We start from the raw sequence: 17,838 nt of genomic DNA, 5'->3' as shown, positions 1-17,838 counted from the left end.
TTTTGGTTTTGGTTTCGATTCCGTTCGGATCATAGGATGGCGCTTGCTTGCTTCAAGGGGAATTTTCCAATGAGTTCTAATTTTAAGTAAAGCAACACGTATTTATAAAAAGTTACAACAATGTAAACAAAACCTTTTACCCTGTTTTCTACTAATTGAATTGAAATTATTGATAACACTTTTTTCACACGTAAGAATGAATTGTCACCTTAGTTCATCGTAAAAACACAAAGACACACAAAATGATCTACCAAGTGCACTTCTAAGATTGAGCGGATAAGTTTTTAAACTTACCGTCGCTCTCTTGCCTTCTTTTGGTCATTAAATTTAACACATCTATTCTTGAAATTTTGCAAAGTAATTCTTTTCATCATATAGTTATAATTGACAACCATAAGTGAAATCTACTATGAAATTCTTTTGCTTGAAAATGTGATTGACGTTCTATAAAATAAAAATAAAATTAAAAAAAAACCTGCCAACCAGACTCTTCCGAATCGGGAATGAAAGAAGATCGCAAGATCTGATTTTTCTCGGGTTGCACTATCGGTAAAAAACTGGCGACTGCAGTCACTACGTACGACCAAACCGCACCGCGGGCTTCACTTGACTAATTATGATTTGATCCGAGTACCAATTTTTTCCACGACTAGTGGACGCTTACACATTTTCGTTCGCGTGTGTGAAGTTGATGGTCGATGTGTGTGCGCGCCACGACAATCTTTCGCTGCTCCACCAAACAAACTGTAATCGCGGAACGGGTTGAAGCCTCCCTCTATTATTTTGCCGGGCGCAGCGGGTAGTGTGTGGAGGCCCTTCTGGGCCTGGGCTGATGGTGTTGGTAAGCGCCACCCCGCGGAAGGCTTCGATCGGTGGCGTTTTATTTTAATGGCTGGTGAGCCCCACGAGCTTGGACGATAGAGAGAGAGAGAGAGAGAGAGAGAGAGAGAGAGAGAGAGAGAGAGAGAGAGAGAGAGAAGAGAGAGAGTAGAGAGAGAGAGAGAGAGAGAGAGAGAGAGAGAGAGAGAGAGAGAGAGAGAGAGAGAGAGAGAGAGAGAGAGAGAGAGCGAATGCTCTGAAAAATCGCTGCTCGCTTAAAAAAATAAACAATCATCCCCGATAGAATGAATGTAGCGAGTCGTTGGGTTTTGAACAGCTGCTAGAAGTGTGTGTGTGTGTATGTCAAACGTCTTAAAACATTAGCTAGCCCTAGCTGGATCTTATCCATTCCCATGGAGATACCAATTGGTATAACTTAAGTTATACTAAGTTTGTTTTTCGTCAAACGGAGCAAATCTCAGATCATTTAAAACGCTTATCATAGTTAGTAGAAATGTGTGAATTGCTATAAAATAATATTGAAAACTTGGGAAACTGGTTTTTAAAAGAAGTAAAGAGAATTGTTGCTGCTTCTTAATTTCTCTGTCAATTAGTGGCAGCGAATGACACATAATATAAATTCCATTTAGAAATGAATTAGTTTTCTGTAACTGCATCCAATGGAAATATTCGAGAAGCTTTGTTATCTCGAAAAGCTTTGTCACCGTCCAAAATGTTGTGTGTTCCATCGCCGGGAAGCGTTCGCGGTGCAACTAGCGACAAAGTTTTAAAATTGCAGCCCTTTTTGAGCGGGATTTATGTTTCGTGTTCTCTAAAGCACCAGGACGATATATTGTACTGAATTTGCTCAGTTTACCTCAATTTATCGGCACTCCGGTGATTTTATTCCATGTAGATCTTTTCAATAACATATGACATGAACTGTAGCGTTAAATGTTTTTCAGAAGGTTACTATACTATGCCATTCTTCAGTCATTATATTAGACCATCTTTTTTTTTCATAAAAGATGGAAATTGCTTACCAACTTCTCGTGAGATTTAACTTTTAACCACCACGTTTACCTGCAATCCTTTCAAAAGACTTACTAGTTTGTGCAAATTACCAGGTTCAGTTCAATTGGCGTTCATTTCGTGATGCGAGGATATCCCTGTTCTATCCAATTGAACTACTCTGCGATCGATTCGCGCAAACAACTGTTGCGGTGTGTATGGACACCTCTCAAACTGTTCGCCACCGCAGGCACCGGACCTATTGTGCACTACTACCTACAGAAGGGACATCGTGTGAATCAACTTTTCTTCTCGTGAATTCGCCGTTTGAATGGAAGGAGGGGATCACGCTAGTGATTCTTCGTTGGCCTCATCCTACAGGTGCGACGGTGATTAAGAAGCTCTCGCGCTCTCTCTCTAGCTCTCTCTCTCTCTCCCTCTTTGCGGTCCTTTAAATCTTTATCTTGCGCTGCCTTGATGCAGCTCTTACGTTGCTTCCAATTTCTCAGAATTGTTCTCTCATTCACGCATTTTCATTCCGTCTCGGCTTTGCCTCTTTGGATCATTTTCTACCGAAGATTTTTTCCGTTGTTTCTTGCACGTATTCAATTCTTTCTCTTTCTACTTGTACTATCTACCCAGGGACAACGATATAGCAAAGATAAACCAGAAGAAGCATGATCGTTATGCTGAACTTTCTTAAGTTTTGTTCGTTGCGGCGATCAAAATTTACATTTAAAGATTCACTATTTTTACACTTTTTTCGGACACGTTGGAAACTTTATTAAAATCTTCTTCATCGGGATCATGATGGCTAAAGTATATTTTTTTATTTTTGTGTTTGATTAAAATGATGTTCAAATTAATTAACCTAACTTAACACCACAAGTCGTACTAAAATACATACTTTAAATTCATTAAACAATTCGTAAATCTTATCTTTATGTACTCCCGGCTATGCTAAACCATTCTGCCCCGAATGAATAGTGTGCGTGCACATACGTACACACGTGTTTGTGGGATGCTCCAAGCACCTTCGGAAAGTGTCTACCAGCTCGGGATCACCACTCTAAAATCACGGCTGTATCACACACGACAGACAGGTAGAAAACAGGTTATTTATTCCATTCCTCCGATTGCCTTTTTTATGTCCATTTTATCTGGCTTCACCGTTCCACCTTTTTTTGCCCGCCGTTCCTTGCTCACCTTCCCTCACCCCGCATCCGTGTCCCAGCAAAGGACCGGTGTGCCGCCTCGAGCGTGCTCCGGTGAGGTGCGCATCCGCACGCCTTCTCCAGGCCCTTTTCACATTGCGCTCCTTTGCCACAAACACTGTTCCGAACGGCATGTCTCAAAGCCGCGAAATCGAAGACCGTCCTGTAGCATGTAAAACCCTAAACGCGATGGTGGCCGAAAGAGCGTTTTTCGAGTGTCATTTTTCCCGATCTTCTGGGCTCGGCCGGTCCTGCTAAGCGTCGGAGTCCTCTCCACTACACCGCGACCGATAGCGCCGTTGATCGCGAGCAGATTCTATCTAATGGTCGATTGTCGAGTCTGGTACGTCTTCTTCTGATTCGCCTTCGGGGACGACGTGGAGTGCTGCATCATCAGCATGATCTCCATCTTCGTTTCACGTCACGTTCTCGAACACCCGGTCGATGTCTGTGTGGCGCACTCTAACTCGAAGTCTCGAAGTGCAAGATACCCAGCTATTGCCAAGGTGTTTTAGGTGGAGTCCATTAAATGTCCAAAATTATTTGTTAGATTGGCACACGTTTCATTAAGAAATATATTGTTTGGCTACCAAAACCCTTTTGACAATCAAAAAAGTTTAGTTTGAACATTCGGTCAGTGATAAGGATAAGGAAAAAGCTTGAAATAATACTCTGTTCTTAAACCAAACTTTGTCTCCGACTCGGTTGCTAGTTGGTATAGTAACCAAACAAGTTTGTCGACCACGGTACGCCAATCGAGGTGATGACGTCGATTGGCTCCGATCCTCCTAATTCCGCCTTGTATGCCTCACACGGTATTCTCTTTGCGAGAAAGCTCAAATGAAAGACAAAAATCGTCTCTGTCTCGATCGTCATGTCGTACATGCGGCTGACGAAAACTCGCCCGCTAAATGGTGGCTGGTTCAAAACAGTTTGAAGCGGTTTTTCTGAGGAGGTCGAGATAAAATTGCAATTAAAATGTTGCCAGACAATGCCGGCCATCACTTAAAACCAGAGTTCTGTACAGAATATGTATGTACGCGGTTATGTTTTCTGTTATATAAGCAATGTGCGTCTATTGCCATGATATCTCTTACTTATGCATTTGGTACTTTGAAGACCGTATGTTCAATTGTATACCATATTTATATTATATTTTCATGAAGAAATCATGCGTCCTTAATCATTTTAAACTTTACCGCCCTTCATTCTCAGTTAAAGAATCATTAATCCTTTATTTCAAGAGTAGCCGCTTCTTCCCCACTTGAGCATGCGTTACTCGCCATTGAGATTTGCACGGAATCGTACGGCCATCTTCCCCACAATTGGCATCGCAATTGGTTAGGCGGCCACAGCCCGCGGGACTTTATATAGGTGAGGCCGCATGCTGGAACATTGCACATTGCGTTCGTATAAAATATGTTTTATTGGGTTTTATGTTTTACATTTATTAACCATCGTAAACTTATGTATTATTATAGTATTATTTATAGTTTTGTTAATGTAAATAACTTTCTCAATCCGCAACATATCATAAATCTGGTATATTTTATGTGAGCTTAACTAGCCAATAGTACTATTGTCTAAGGTTTGCTCAGCTCTTCTTCTTCTTCTCCTACGTCTGTGAGGTTTACTCTAGCACCCCTGGGCCTTTGCAAGCTAACCTGCAGGGTTAAAGGAGTTCTAAGGAGTTAAAGATCGGCTACTAAGACCATATGTCCGATACGTCAAGTTCAAATAATGTACTTATTGTTTGTCAGACTAAGTATCCCCAAAAAATTGCGACTTTATTTTCGAGTGGCCGTATGTCTTCCTTAATAAAACTTGTTGAAAATAGTTTGAAATACATATTTAGCATAAATTTTCTTTTATAAATCTGAAATAATACGAAGGCCAGAAACGTACAACCCTCGTAATTCAAGTGGTCTTTATTTCTTTTAGCTATACTACGGAAGGGGGAGTCCGCGACAGACGAGCGGTAGCGCCGGTTTGAAAAATCGGCCTATGAGCGCCGAGGCTAACCACCTAGGCGGCGTGGGTTCGAATCCCAACCGAGGCCGGGCCCTCCCCTGTACGAGAGGACTGACTATCCACGTACATATAGGGTAAAAGTCTCGTAAGCCCTTAACGGGCAGACATGACTAACAAGGTCGTAACGCCAAGAAAAAGAAGAAGAAGAAGAAGAAGAAGAATACTACTGAAATTACACCATCATAGAAAAGACTCTTAGTCTATTAGTGACGTAAGACTATTAGTTTTTTACGAAAACGTTGATAAGAGCGTGCTTATTTCCAATAATATTTAATACTAGCTTAACGCCCTGGCGTTGCTCGGTGACGAAGGGATTGAGAAAAGAATTGTGGTTTTAACTAACACTTGAAAGATATGTTTGAATTTAATAGTTACAATAGCGACATATTTAAAATGTTTGTTATTTCATCATTTTCCCCATAATGTATAAACCTTAGTGTAACTATGTTGGATACACCTTGACATTTGTTTACATGCCTGTTTTTGTTTGTGTTAGTAAAATTGAGTTTAAATTGTAAAATTTAGATGATTTTATCAAAACATAGTGATCAAACAAACCTTCAATAACATCTGCAGTGCTAAAACTATATGTGTTAAAAGTTTCAGAAGCGACGATTCAGTATTGGTCGAGTTTTTAGTGTACACAGAACTCCATACATAAAAAAAAGCTAAAATACAGGTGAACGTCGATTATCCGGGGGTGTCGGGACCGGGAGGTCCCCGGATAATCGAATTCCACGGATAATCGAACACATACTAAAATACGTTTATAATACCTGGTTTGAGTTTTGGCTAGTTCACTTTTGATCAGTTCCAGTTAGTTGATTAATCATAAAATATGTTTGAATTTTTGGTAAAAGAGTAAATGAGGCCCCGGCCGCCATGTTTTCGATCGTGGCTACACCTCTTGTGGACGTTTAAACTGAATGTATGCAATTGGTGATACATTAATTCGTTAAATTCAACCTACGAGTATTTGAACCGTAGTGTGTACCGTTAATTTCGGCTACGCAATCAACCTAGGGGTGCGGTATGAGGGGGGCCCACGGGCCCCCCTTATTTCTCAAAACTATAACAAACTCTCTTTTTCGGTAGACCTAGCGCAGTCCGCTCGCTTCGCTCGCTGCGGGCGCGCCGCCGTTTCCAAATCATTTCTTCGGCTAAACTCATTGTTTCATGCTGTCCAGCATGTGTGGTATAGTTTACTTATTAGTAACTTAACATGTAAAAGTATATTGACCCGCATTCAACCTCCACTGCGTGATTAGTTTAAACCGTTATGGTCTTTTAAGCGAATCGTTAGCGTTCAAAAATTCGAAACGAATGCATGTGTCGCGCTTTGCATAGCTTCAGGCGCTAAATGTGAACCAGTAGGAAGAGGAGAATCTAGCCCGGGGCCTCATTTACTCTTTTACCGAATTTTTTTTTATGGAAATTTTTATTGCTAATTTCGATCCGACAAATTTTATTTGACACTATTCCTAAAAAAATGTTGTGAACCAACCTGATATTCATGGAAACAATTCAACCCGGTTGTGCAGTTGTCAGTTGCAAGACACCCGGATAATCCGCCCCCCGGTTAATCCGGCCCCGGATAATCGACGTCCAACTGTATGTAGTAGATTACTGTAGGAAATCAAGGTGATCCTACAGTAATTTTATAGAGTGTATGACAAATGTTGCCAAATAGTTTGGAGACTTCTCAATAAGCATGATGACTAAGTTTGAAACATAAGATGCCTGATAAAAATGCTTGAATCATTGCATTTCCGAAAATTTTAAAAATTCACATTTGATGAGCACGTTATGTTCTCATGGCGTGTTTTCCCCAATAACACTCAAGATTGCTCATTTTATGTCTGCAGCCATTCATTTTAGAACCTATTTAAAACTATTTAATCAGCAAATTTCCAAATATGAAATGTAGTAATAAGTGACTATAGGTTTCAGTTTTTCAATATGTTATAGCTACCATCGAATGTTCAGTTCGTCGGTACTTTGGAGAACGTATCAAATGCGTTGACCGATTTAATTTATTTTGAAAAATTTCCCAGAAGGTGCTAGGCAGCTAGGTGACAAATGTTCTGAGTCGCTCGTTCTGCAGATTTCTTTGATTTTCAAGTATCTTTCAATTGCATATGTGTAAAGGATTCTAACATCGTATTTATAAAATGTAGAAAAATTTAGACGGTTTTGCGCTGTCCGTTTGAAAACTTGTACTGCCCGGTGAAATTGGCTAGCACAAATTTAAAAGTGATCGCAGCCTAAATGGCTGCGTGCAAGATTGTTTTCTTTCGAATAGAGGTAGAAAAATTAAATTTCTGCAGTGATTCGAATCTTTGGTAAACAAATCCGGTCTGAGATCCAGATCTCCGAATGATTGGAATCATAAGCATGGTTTTTATCATATCTCTTTGTTGAAAATGTGATAATTTATTTTATCCTTCATTGGATCGTTATTGGATATGTTTAGTGGCACACTCGTGTATTCGATTCGAGTCTAAATTCAGTTGAATAAAATAAAATTCCAAACGAATCATGAGTCCATCAAATGGGATCAAATCGGATTGAGTCTTCGAAACCTTGTTCTGCCATCACTAGTTGAATCCCCGGTGTTTAGTAAACATAGCAAAAAGTTTCGCGTCGCCGCGAATTTCATAGTAATTTGTGAGTCAAAACTATGTTTTAGGTGTAAAAGGGTGAAAAACATGTCGGCAGAGTTAAGAATAGTGAAGCTGTTTGAGGAAGTTTTGGTAATTAGAGCTGTGCATTCGAGTGGAACCAGCGAAAGAATGATTTCTGGGGAGGACTGTGTGAAGGTTGTACCTACGCTTTTTCTTTATTGTTTTAGGAGGATAAGAATATCGTGCCCAGCTGCGATGAGGAAGAACAGCGAAAGCGCACCGAGGAAGGTTTCAAAAAGATTGGGACGCTTTTCGGTGCGATGACGCCAGAAGTGAAGGAAGCTTCGATACGAAGTTACCTCGGCTACGTGGCGTCGGTGCACCACCAGAACCGGGTGCACAACTATCTGCACGTGATGAACCGGATGGTGGCAATGAACATCATACCGGCGAAGCTGCTGTGCGATCAGCTCATGTGCTCGGACAAGCTGACGTACAAGAACCCGTGCTTCTGGATCGAAGCGTTTCAGCTTATAAGAAAAGTGATCGGCGGCGTGGATTACAAGGGTGTCCGGGAGATCATGAAGTGCTGCAAGGAAAAGGCACTTTCGTTTCCGGCAAACGTCAGTGTCAACATTCTTCCGCAGCTGCTTGAGCTGGTCGAGTTGATCGAGCATATCTTCAACCGAAACGCGTGCCTACTACCGGCCTACTTTATCATAAATGAAATCAAGAAAACAGACTATCAGAACATGCACTGGCGGGTGTCAAATTTGACTGCAAACTTCATTGAGGAGTTTGTGTCCGTCGCTCAGATGCTGTCTATCATCGGTCACTCCTCGATGTTGCCCATCGTGGAACATTCGTCGTACGTCGATAATCTGATCATTCCCTGGAAGCTTGACCCGGATACGCTGAAACTTTCGCTGCGTGGTAATCTTCCATACGACGATGAACTTTTGCAGCCTCAAGCGCGTCTGCTGCGATTTGTCTTGCAGCAACCATACTCGCGCGATATGGTTTGCTCGATGCTGAACTTTCAAAAGCAGCAGAAGCAGAAGTGTGCTGCACTCGAGGAGCAGCTAGTGTGGCTGGTGCTGAACGCGATGGAATATTCAGAGAAGGAAGGAAATCCGGGCGGTCCAAATGCGGTCGGATCCGGCATGAATGATCACGACGATGTTGCAAGCCACACGCAGTGGATCTGGCTCCATCTCAGCTCGCAGTTGATCTATTTTGTGCTGTTTCAATTCGCAACGTTTCAGAACATTGTTAACACCCTGCATGAGAAGCTTGCAGTACGTAACCTGCGCCGTGGACGGGACCATCTCATGTGGGTGTTTCTGCAGTACATCTCGGGCAGTATACAGAAGCACTCGATTCTCAACTTCCTGCCCATACTGAAGTTGTACGATATACTGTATCCGGAGAAGGAGCCACTACCGGTGCCGGATTATAACAATCCCTACTGCACACACCAGATGGCTCCAACCTGCATTTGGATTCATCTGATGAAGCGGGCCCAAACAGAGAGTTACAACATCAACCGCCCGATACCGATCGCTCTGCGATTGCACTTTGAATATCTTCAGCATCTTGCAATGCCTAGTAACAACCCGACCCTCTTCATGGGTTCCGAGTATCGGTTTGCGTTGCTATGCAACGCCTACTCGACGCAGACGGATTATTTCTCGCGGCCGATGCAGGCACTGATCGATACCATTCTGGGTAACAGTAAAAACCCCCAGGCCATGGTATCCGGTGGTGTGCAGCCCCTACCAACCGCTCCTCTTTCGATGCGCGTCCTAGACAGCCTGACTATTCACAGTAAGATGTCGCTCATTCATAGCATCGTGATGCATATGATAAAACAGGCACAGAATAAAAGTGCCATCCCGAATGGAAACAATATGGCTCCGGCACTGGTTGAAACGTACTCACGGTTGCTCGTGTACACTGAGATTGAGTCACTGGGCATCAAGGGATTCCTGGGTCAACTTTTACCGCAGGTATTCAAGTCGCACGCATGGGGGATATTGTACACGTTGCTAGAGATGTTCTCCTACCGAATGCATCATATCCATTCACACTACCGTGTGCAACTGTTGACGCATCTACACTCTCTAGCATCGGTTCCTCATACAAACCAGATGCAGCTACACTCTTGGTAAGAGGGAAACGTAATCATAACTTATCCTGTTTACAAGGAAAACAATCGCCAAGAATAAATTTCCTTTCCTTTTCCAGTGTCGAATCAACTGCCCTTCGTTTGATCATCGGCCTCGGTTCAGTCGAAGTGCAGGCGCAGCTGTCTCGCTACGTCAGCGAACCGAAACCACCCGGTAACATCGTGTCGGCAGAAAGTGAAGAACTCAATCGGGCACTCGTTCTAACGCTTGCCCGGTCCATGCACATCACTGGCACCGGCAACGATCCGCAGTCGAGCGCATGGTGCAAGGACCTGCTGCAGAATATAATGCTCAATACACCGCACGCATGGCCGCAGCACACGCTCTTCTGTTTTCCACCGGTACTGAACGAATTCTTTATGCAGCACAACATCCCGAAGGAGAACAAACAGCTGCTGAAGAAAACGGTGGACGAAGAGTTCCGTAACTGGGCGTCGATGACGAACGAGAACGACATAATCGCACACTTCGGAATGGCGGTCAATCCGCCGCTGTTCTTGTGTCTTGTATTTAAGATGATCATCGAAACGGATGCGATAAGCCCAGTTGCGTACAAGTAAGTCGTCGTGACGGTGACACTCTTGACAAAACAAAACCCTACCCAAAAGCTGAACTCTAGTTTTTGTAAAAAATATTTGAAAGCCTTTAGATTTACTATCCTTTACCTTTATATTTACGTACTATTAAGTATGGTATCAATATTTGTAAATCGTAGCATGTTCATAGAGGGGAGTCGCATTAGAGACACTTTAAAAACCCTACCATTACCTAAAACATACTTACCATTTTCAATGCTTAAAGGATTCTTGAACGCATCGGAGCCCGTGCCCTGTCAACCCACCTTCGCAAGCTGTGTGACTATCTGCTGTTCGAGGTGGCCAACTCTGGCGGTGGTGCACACGTCAACAAGTGCGTCGACACGATCAACGACATGATCTGGAAGTACAACATCGTTACCATCGACCGGTTGGTGCTGTGTTTGATCCTGCGCACGCTGGACGGTAACGAGGCGCAGGTCAGCTTCTACATCATCCAGCTACTGTTGCTGAAGACGACCGAATTTAGAAATCGTGTGCAGGAGTTCATCAGCATCAACTCACCGGAGCACTGGAAGCAGAACAACTGGCACGAGCGTCACCTGGCGTTCCATCAGAAGTTCCCGGAAAAGTTCGCTCCGGATGAGTCCGTTTCGCATCCGTCGCTGCCGGTGTATTTTGGTAACGTGTGTTTGCGGTTCCTTCCGGTGCTGGACATTATCGTGCACCGATACCTAGAGGTTCCGACGCAGTTGAGCAAAACGTTGGACGTAATCTTAGATCATCTCGGCTCGCTGTACAAGTTCCACGATCGACCTATAACCTATCTATACAACACACTGCACTACTACGAGCGAAAGCTGCGTGATCGCCCACAGCTAAAGAAACGATTGGTAAGCATAGTGCATTTTGATTTTTATATTATGTCACTTATTGGCGTATGAGTCACGGATTTGTTTTTTTAATAAAATTTAATGTTTTAGATTTTCCGTTTTTGTGTAGGATTAAAAAAATATTACAAAAAGAATAATTTATTCAAACAGCTAACAGTTTACAGAAATATTCCACTTGTTTATTTTCAAAACAACAAAAACGGTTCGATAAATTATGACATCATGTAACAACAAGGGTCAATTCAATATAATTTATCAAGCAAAACATAATGCGTGTAGAAAAGAAAATAATTCGTTCATTTAAAACATATCGCAGGTTGGCACTGTCGTTGGATCTTTGGAATCTGTGCGGCCAGAGCACTGGGCGCTTACCGAACCGTACGAAGCGTACATGATGAAGAAGGAAAACGACAACGTAAACTGGGTTCCGGAGCTGAGCTACTACATCAATCTAGTGCGCCGCATGCAAGACAGTATCCTTTTTAAAATGGAAATAATTATTTATCGCTTATTAAGATTCAGATTTGGGATTACTGCACCATGCTATTAGGTTTTCCTTAACTTCTTTGCTCCCTTCCTTTACCAGCAATGGATGGCAAAAATGTATTTTCAGGCACCGATTGGCGGTTTAATGAGTTTCCAAATCCTCCGGCACATGCCCTGTACGTGACGTGCGTGGAGTTGCTCGGCCTTCCGGTCGGACCGAATGTAGTAGCGAACAGTATCATCGACGTGCTGGTCAAAGGATACACGGTGGTGCCGTCGCCCGTTTTCCATAACTGGGTCAACACGATAGGCTTGATAATGGCGGCCCTACCGGAAGCCTACTGGAGCGTCATCTATGAGCGTATGCAGGAAGCGCTCAATTCTAATGCTATGAAGGAATGGGCCTTCCGGCAGAGCCCCTTCGAGATGTTCAACTTCAAGGTGGTGAAAGAGGCGATGCTTGACCGGAGCTACGTGACGGTCCTAGCGATTGCGCACAGTATTTTCCATCACTTTGGCATCGGACAATTGGCAACCATTACGGAGTGCGTGCACGTTTGTAATTGAATGTGGTTTACTTATCTAAATAAAATGTCATTTTCTCCCATTTTTCCAGCTCGTTAAAAGAAAAACTTAAACCGTTGGTTCACACGGAATATCAACTAATCTACCTTTGCCACGTGGTGGGACCGTTCCTGAATCGACTGAGCGTCGAACGTGCGCGAGCCGTCTCCGACATTACGTTGATGTTGTACGAGCTGCTCGAACAGGTCGACAAGGCGCAACCGTCGCAACCGTTACGCTTTATGGATCCTATTTGCGATCTACTCTACCACATCAAGTACATGTTTGTCGGCGATACAATGAAGCCGGAGCTGGAAGCCATCATCCGTAGACTAAGACCTGCGCTACAGATGCGGCTGCGTTTTATTACGCGCCTTAATGTGGATGAAATCGGTGTTGATCAGAATGTCGGAAACACAGCACAAGGACAAAGCACGGTAGCAACGATGGCCGGTGCCGGATCAGCTGTCGCAGGGGTGGGAACTGTTGGTGGTGGTGGTGCAGTAAATGCCCCTGGCATAGGGGGTCAGCAAGCAACACAGGCAACGGGCGGTGTCGCCATGCCACAACAAGCGGTGGGTGGAGTCGTGAATCAAAATGTAGCCCTACAACAGCAACTTCAGCAACAGCAACAAATGGGTCAAGGTATGCAAGCGCATCACTAGAACGTTGAAAACCACCGAGAAGATGGAACTGACCGGGTCCAAATGGACTTATACATTTATATTTTTTTATCCTTCACATAAGTGTGTATACGTCTGAACGATGTTTAACATAAAAAATAAATCTCTTGTGTAGAAAAATCCTTCTAACCGATTAAAGCCTTCGGTAGACATTTTATATTCCTGAATTGTCTCCTTAGCTTAGCTAGAATTATCTCCACGACGATGCTCAAACTTAACCATAATTGGATCCTTGGTGCGCAGTATCAGATCTGCCACGAAAATAATTTCCTCACGTGTCGTAACAGGCAGCACACGAAAATTGTTTAGTATAGCAGCGAGAACAGTTTTCAGCTCGAGTATAGCAAAACGCTGCCCAATACAATTACGCGGACCCGCACTGAATGGTACGTACGCGTACGGGCTGCGCCGTTCGACGTTCTCCGGTAAAAATCGATCCGGATCGAACCGCTCGGGATCGGGAAAGACGGCCGGATCTCGGTGTAGATCAAAAATGTGCACATTGAAGAGGGTATCCTTCGGGACGAGCCGGTCACCGAAGTACGTGTCTTCGGAGATGTTTCGCGATATGAACGGTACCGGGGGGTACAGTCGGAGCGATTCCTTCAGGACCATGTCCATGTACTTCAGCTCGTTGTAGTCTCGTTGGGTGAACTCTTCTTCTGGATCGGTCCGTGAGACGGCGACCTGTTGCAACTCATCGTACAGCCGTTGCTGCACATCGGGACTGTGGGCAATCAGAAGCAGCGTGAAGATGATCGCGGCTGACGTTGTGTCGTGTCCTTCGAACATAAACGTATCCACCTCCTCGCGGATGCCTTCTTCGTCGATCTGTTCTTTCGCTTCCGCGGCCAGTAGGGTATCCAACATCGCGTATCGTTGCTTGATGTTGGTGTAGCTGAGTGGGATTTATAGTTTTAAAAAATCATCATCAAACAATCTCCATCATGAAAAAAGGGTAAATTCACTAACATGTTTTCTTCGGAAAAATCGCCCAGATTTCTCACGTTCTGATGAAACAGCTCGCGTCGCTGCTGTATTATCGACCGGGTGAACGCATGGACGGGCTGTAGCAGTTTGTTGAATTTTGCCTGCAGTCCCGTCAGCTTGTAGTTGAAGTCCTCAAACAACCACGGGTTCATCAGCCGTTCCAGCAGCATCGTTCCAATACCCTCTATTCGGCTGCGGTACTCATTGGCCATTGTCATCGAGTCCAGTTTGATACCCATAGCCGTTTCTAAGAGTGAGTGGATTAAAATATATAGGAATCAATCCGGTTATCCAAATTTGTTTTGTACTCAACATTATGCATTGGTGCAACTTTTCTTTGTAGGAACTATATTATTTTAAATTCAGGAAAAATTGTTTTTTTTTTTTGGCAAAAGTTGTATCTGGTTGTAGGGCATCTTTAAAAAAACTGATAGAAAATGAAAAATCTGTCATAAAATGGCAATGAAATTATCTATAAGATCGAATTGTTTTGTTTAGAAGCCTTTTTGCTGGTGTATAAGCTTTTTGAGCTCTTAATTTTTTTATATGTAGCTGCCCACAACTAGACCCGGCACCCCGTCCGGCGACACTCCCTTAGAGATGCTTACCACAGATGGTGTTAAGCGTAAACTTGGTAGCCACCGGTTGTAATGCCACCGACGTTCCTTTATCAGCAAACTGTCCCAATTGCGCAATCAATCCGCGGGACTCTTCCTGGAAGGTTAGCAAAAAGCTGGGCAGAATGTTGAAATGGAAAGCCGGCGTTAGGATTCGACGTCGATGTTGCCACTTCGGTCCCGTGCTATTCAGCAGCCCTATTCCAAGGAAGTTGTGCAACAGCGTGTAGATCAGGCCCTTTTCGATCAGCTTCGGACTGGACAGTAACGGTTCGACATCGTTCGCACGGATGGCGTTCAGGTTGAGCAATCCGCGCACCAGAATTCGGTACGTGTCGCCGTACCGCTTCGCCCAGGTGCGTGGTAGTTGGAAGGTTTGCTGCTGGTTGTTGAACAGCAGGTTGTGCGCATTGCCTAAGAGCGGATACGCCCTTGGTCCGGGATACTTCTTTCCGGCACGATACGCGATGGACAGTTGTACCCGTACTTCCAGTGCGAGCAGCAGAAGCACAACCAGCAGGAGCACTACTAAAATTAGGTCCATCTTCAAGGGGATTTGCGAAGACACTAAACGGTGCCGAAAAACAATTCAAAGACTTTGAACCCTCCATCCGTTCCAGGAGATACGAGGGCGATTCTTTCGGGAGGGAATGTAATGAAATGCAAAATAACTTGCTCCGATAGCCGCAAGTATTGACCCCGAACTGTAAACGAAAGATTACACCAGAATCGAATCTTTGAAAGAGAGTGATCTCCTTGAGAACGTTTGCTATATCTGCCGGAACACTGTATGTTGATCGACTGTGATGAGTTATTGTAATGAAACGGTTGAACTGTATTTTTCCGGTTTGGCAAACTGTGCCATTTACGGCACAAGGGTCTCCTTGTTTTATTTACAACATGAAGCCAAGTTTGTGTAAGTAAGTAGGTAAGTAACATTTTTTTTGTCAATCGCTTCGTCGCTCAAAACGAACCTTTAACGGCGTAGACGCGCGCAGTACCAAATCGGCGATGAGCTGAATCTCGGAGCGTTTCGTTGCCGGCAGCACCCGATAACGGAGGACCAGATAAGCAACAGCTGTTTTCACCTCGAGCAGGGCGTACTTTTGCCCGATGCAATTACGCTGCCCCGCGCTGAACGGTACGTACGCGTACGGATTGCGTTTGGCCACATTTTCCGCCAGAAAGCGGTCGGGATCGAAGCGATCCGGGTCAGGAAATTGTTCCGGATCGCGGTGCATATCGAAGATGTGCAGGGCAGCGATACAATCTCGCGGAATGGTTCGACCGTCGGGAAGCGCCACCTCCTCGGTAACACGACGCGAGATGAATGGAACGGGTGGCCATAGGCGGAAGCATTCTTTAATGACTCGGTCGAAGTATTTCAGCGAGTTTAAGTCGCCCGGAGAGAAGTGAGCGGAATCGTCGAGTGACTTTTCGTCTTTGAGCTGGCGTAGTTCCTGGTAGAGGCGTTCCTGCACATCATGCTCCCAGGAAAGGGTCAAGAAGACGAACACCAGGGCCGCACCGGTCGTATCGTGGCCTTCGAAGGTGAACGTGTCGACCTCCTCGCGGATACCTTCCCGATCGATGAGTCCTTCAATTTCCGCCGCCAGCAGAGTGTCCAGCATGGCGTAACGTTTTTTCCCGTTGAACGAGGTGCTGTCGGTGTTGCCTTGATCGTAGCCCCGATCGTGGGTCAAATCATCTAGCTTGCCCTGTTGAAACAGTTCCCGTCGTTGATTGATGATGCCGATTGTGAAGCGATGCAGAGGTTTGAGGAGCGTCTGAAGTTTGCTGGAGTAGCCTAACCATTTATACGTCCAGTCCAGATATAGCCAGGGACGGACCGCGCGAATCAGCATCATCTCACCGACCTTGTAGATACCGTCACGGTACGCCTTCGCGCCATCCATCGAGTCGAGCTTAACACCCATCGAAGTTTCTGCCGAATACCATATGAGTTTGTCAAATAGCTCAACCATCAACTCACCTGCCGACTTGCCTTACGTACCACAAATAGTATTCAGCGTATACTGGGACATCATAGACTGCAGCTCGATGCAGCTTCCCGCTCCATCCGTTTGCTGTGCCTTGTCGATTTGTGCCGCCAATTGCTCACTCTCTTCACAGAACGTTCGATGAAAACCGTTAAGGATGTTAAAGTGGAAAGCCGGCGTGAGGATGCGCCTTCGCTGCAGCCACTTTTCATCGCTACTGTTCAACAAACCAACACCAATGAACGGATGCAGAAAGCGATATAGCTGACTTTTTTCCGTGTTTTGCACTCCACTGAGAAACGGTTCCGCCTCCCGGCACCGCGTGATGTTCAACACAAATATATGGGTGTTAAGCCAAAACCGGTACGATCCTCCGTATAGCTGAGTATAACGGCGGAAGGCATCGAAGGTTTTAGCCGGATCTAAACCACGTGTGTGATAGGCCGTGCCAACCAAGGGCAACACCGGAGGGCCGGGAAATTGTCGCACGGCCCGATATTGGGGGCTTTGCTTATCGATCACATCCCAAACGAACCAAAGTAACAAAAGAAACGCGACGAAAAGCAGAGTTGCCAAAACGGGCCAATACAATCCGCTACAGGCGGAAGCCATGGTCGCTCTGATCGGAATACTACCATGTCCTATATATGCATATTTGCTCACGATGGCCCTTCGTAGCGTATAGCGGCTTTGATAAGGCGATGTCAGTTCAGTTGTCCGTTTACACAATCATGAACTTCAAAAAGCGTGTGGGGTAATCAGGAAACGTAAGTAGCATTCAGTTTTCAATGCATCGTGCCAAATACAACTGTACAGCAGTTTCCATTACACTTGCATATGCCTATCGCCGGCAATACTAAATAAGTTCCAATCAGGAAGCATTTTTATTTTCTTATCTAAATAAGGCACATTTGAATCTTATTTTCAAAGGCAATCAAAAACAGCATTAAACTGGTTTATTACTAGAATGGAAGCATTCATTTGCTTTTACGAAGCGTGAAATAAGCGAAAACCTCCACTTTTAGATACCAGCGATTGAAAGTATAGGAAACACCATTAAACTTTTGCCCAACCACGTAACATTCGCTGCGGTTCCATTCTTACAAAAACATTCACAAATTGAAATGGAGAGTTTTTTATGAAAAGCGATATAAAAAACAGGGGGGGTCCGCGACAGCCGA

General features: G+C 44.4%; 3 protein-coding genes across 3 annotated transcripts; 1 reads left to right on the top strand and 2 right to left on the bottom strand.

Moving 5' to 3' along the window:
• Positions 1-7,710: 7,710 nt before the first annotated feature.
• On the top strand, positions 7,711-13,120 carry LOC131292519 (mediator of RNA polymerase II transcription subunit 23). The gene is made up of 7 exons (XM_058320833.1): positions 7,711-7,828; positions 7,927-9,866; positions 9,947-10,444; positions 10,690-11,317; positions 11,634-11,790; positions 11,904-12,348; positions 12,420-13,120. Exons 1-7 carry the CDS (start codon positions 7,784-7,786, stop codon positions 13,030-13,032), a joined length of 4,326 nt encoding a protein of 1,441 aa, XP_058176816.1. The 5' UTR covers positions 7,711-7,783; the 3' UTR covers positions 13,033-13,120.
• Positions 13,121-13,230: 110 nt separating this feature from the next.
• Positions 13,231-15,207, bottom strand: LOC131293921 (probable cytochrome P450 4ac1). The gene is made up of 3 exons (XM_058321971.1): positions 14,649-15,207; positions 14,023-14,287; positions 13,231-13,948 (listed from the first exon to the last, which is right to left on the bottom strand). Exons 1-3 carry the CDS (start codon positions 15,199-15,201, stop codon positions 13,231-13,233), a joined length of 1,536 nt encoding a protein of 511 aa, XP_058177954.1. The 5' UTR covers positions 15,202-15,207.
• Positions 15,208-15,604: 397 nt separating this feature from the next.
• LOC131293920 (probable cytochrome P450 4ac1) lies at positions 15,605-17,269 on the bottom strand. Its single transcript, XM_058321970.1, has 2 exons — positions 16,672-17,269; positions 15,605-16,602 (listed from the first exon to the last, which is right to left on the bottom strand). The coding sequence occupies exons 1-2, from the start codon at positions 17,267-17,269 to the stop codon at positions 15,605-15,607; spliced, it is 1,596 nt and encodes a 531-aa protein (XP_058177953.1).
• Between the last annotated feature and the right edge of the window lie 569 nt (positions 17,270-17,838).

The sequence above is a fragment of the Anopheles ziemanni genome, chromosome 2 (genome assembly GCF_943734765.1).
Source record: "Anopheles ziemanni chromosome 2, idAnoZiCoDA_A2_x.2, whole genome shotgun sequence".
Taxonomy (NCBI): Eukaryota; Metazoa; Arthropoda; class Insecta; order Diptera; family Culicidae; genus Anopheles; species Anopheles ziemanni.
Note: the sequence above shows the minus strand (reverse complement) of the source record. Positions and strands in the feature narration are given on the sequence as shown.

Coding starts and splice junctions, on each gene's coding strand:
- LOC131292519 (XM_058320833.1), top strand. CDS start 7,784: ATGTCGGCAGAGTTAAGAATAGTGAAGCTGTTTGAGGAAGTTTTG. Junction 9,867..9,946: donor CAGATGCAGCTACACTCTTG/GTAAGAGGGAAA, acceptor TTCCTTTTCCAG/TGTCGAATCAACTGCCCTTC. Junction 11,791..11,903: donor AGTGCGCCGCATGCAAGACA/GTATCCTTTTTA, acceptor TTCCTTTACCAG/CAATGGATGGCAAAAATGTA.
- LOC131293920 (XM_058321970.1), bottom strand. CDS start 17,269: ATGGCTTCCGCCTGTAGCGGATTGTATTGGCCCGTTTTGGCAACTCTG. Junction 16,603..16,671: donor TACGCTGAATACTATTTGTG/GTACGTAAGGCA, acceptor GGTATTCGGCAG/AAACTTCGATGGGTGTTAAG.
- LOC131293921 (XM_058321971.1), bottom strand. CDS start 15,201: ATGGACCTAATTTTAGTAGTGCTCCTGCTGGTTGTGCTTCTGCTGCTC. Junction 14,288..14,648: donor TACGCTTAACACCATCTGTG/GTAAGCATCTCT, acceptor ACTCACTCTTAG/AAACGGCTATGGGTATCAAA. Junction 13,949..14,022: donor GATTTTTCCGAAGAAAACAT/GTTAGTGAATTT, acceptor AATCCCACTCAG/CTACACCAACATCAAGCAAC.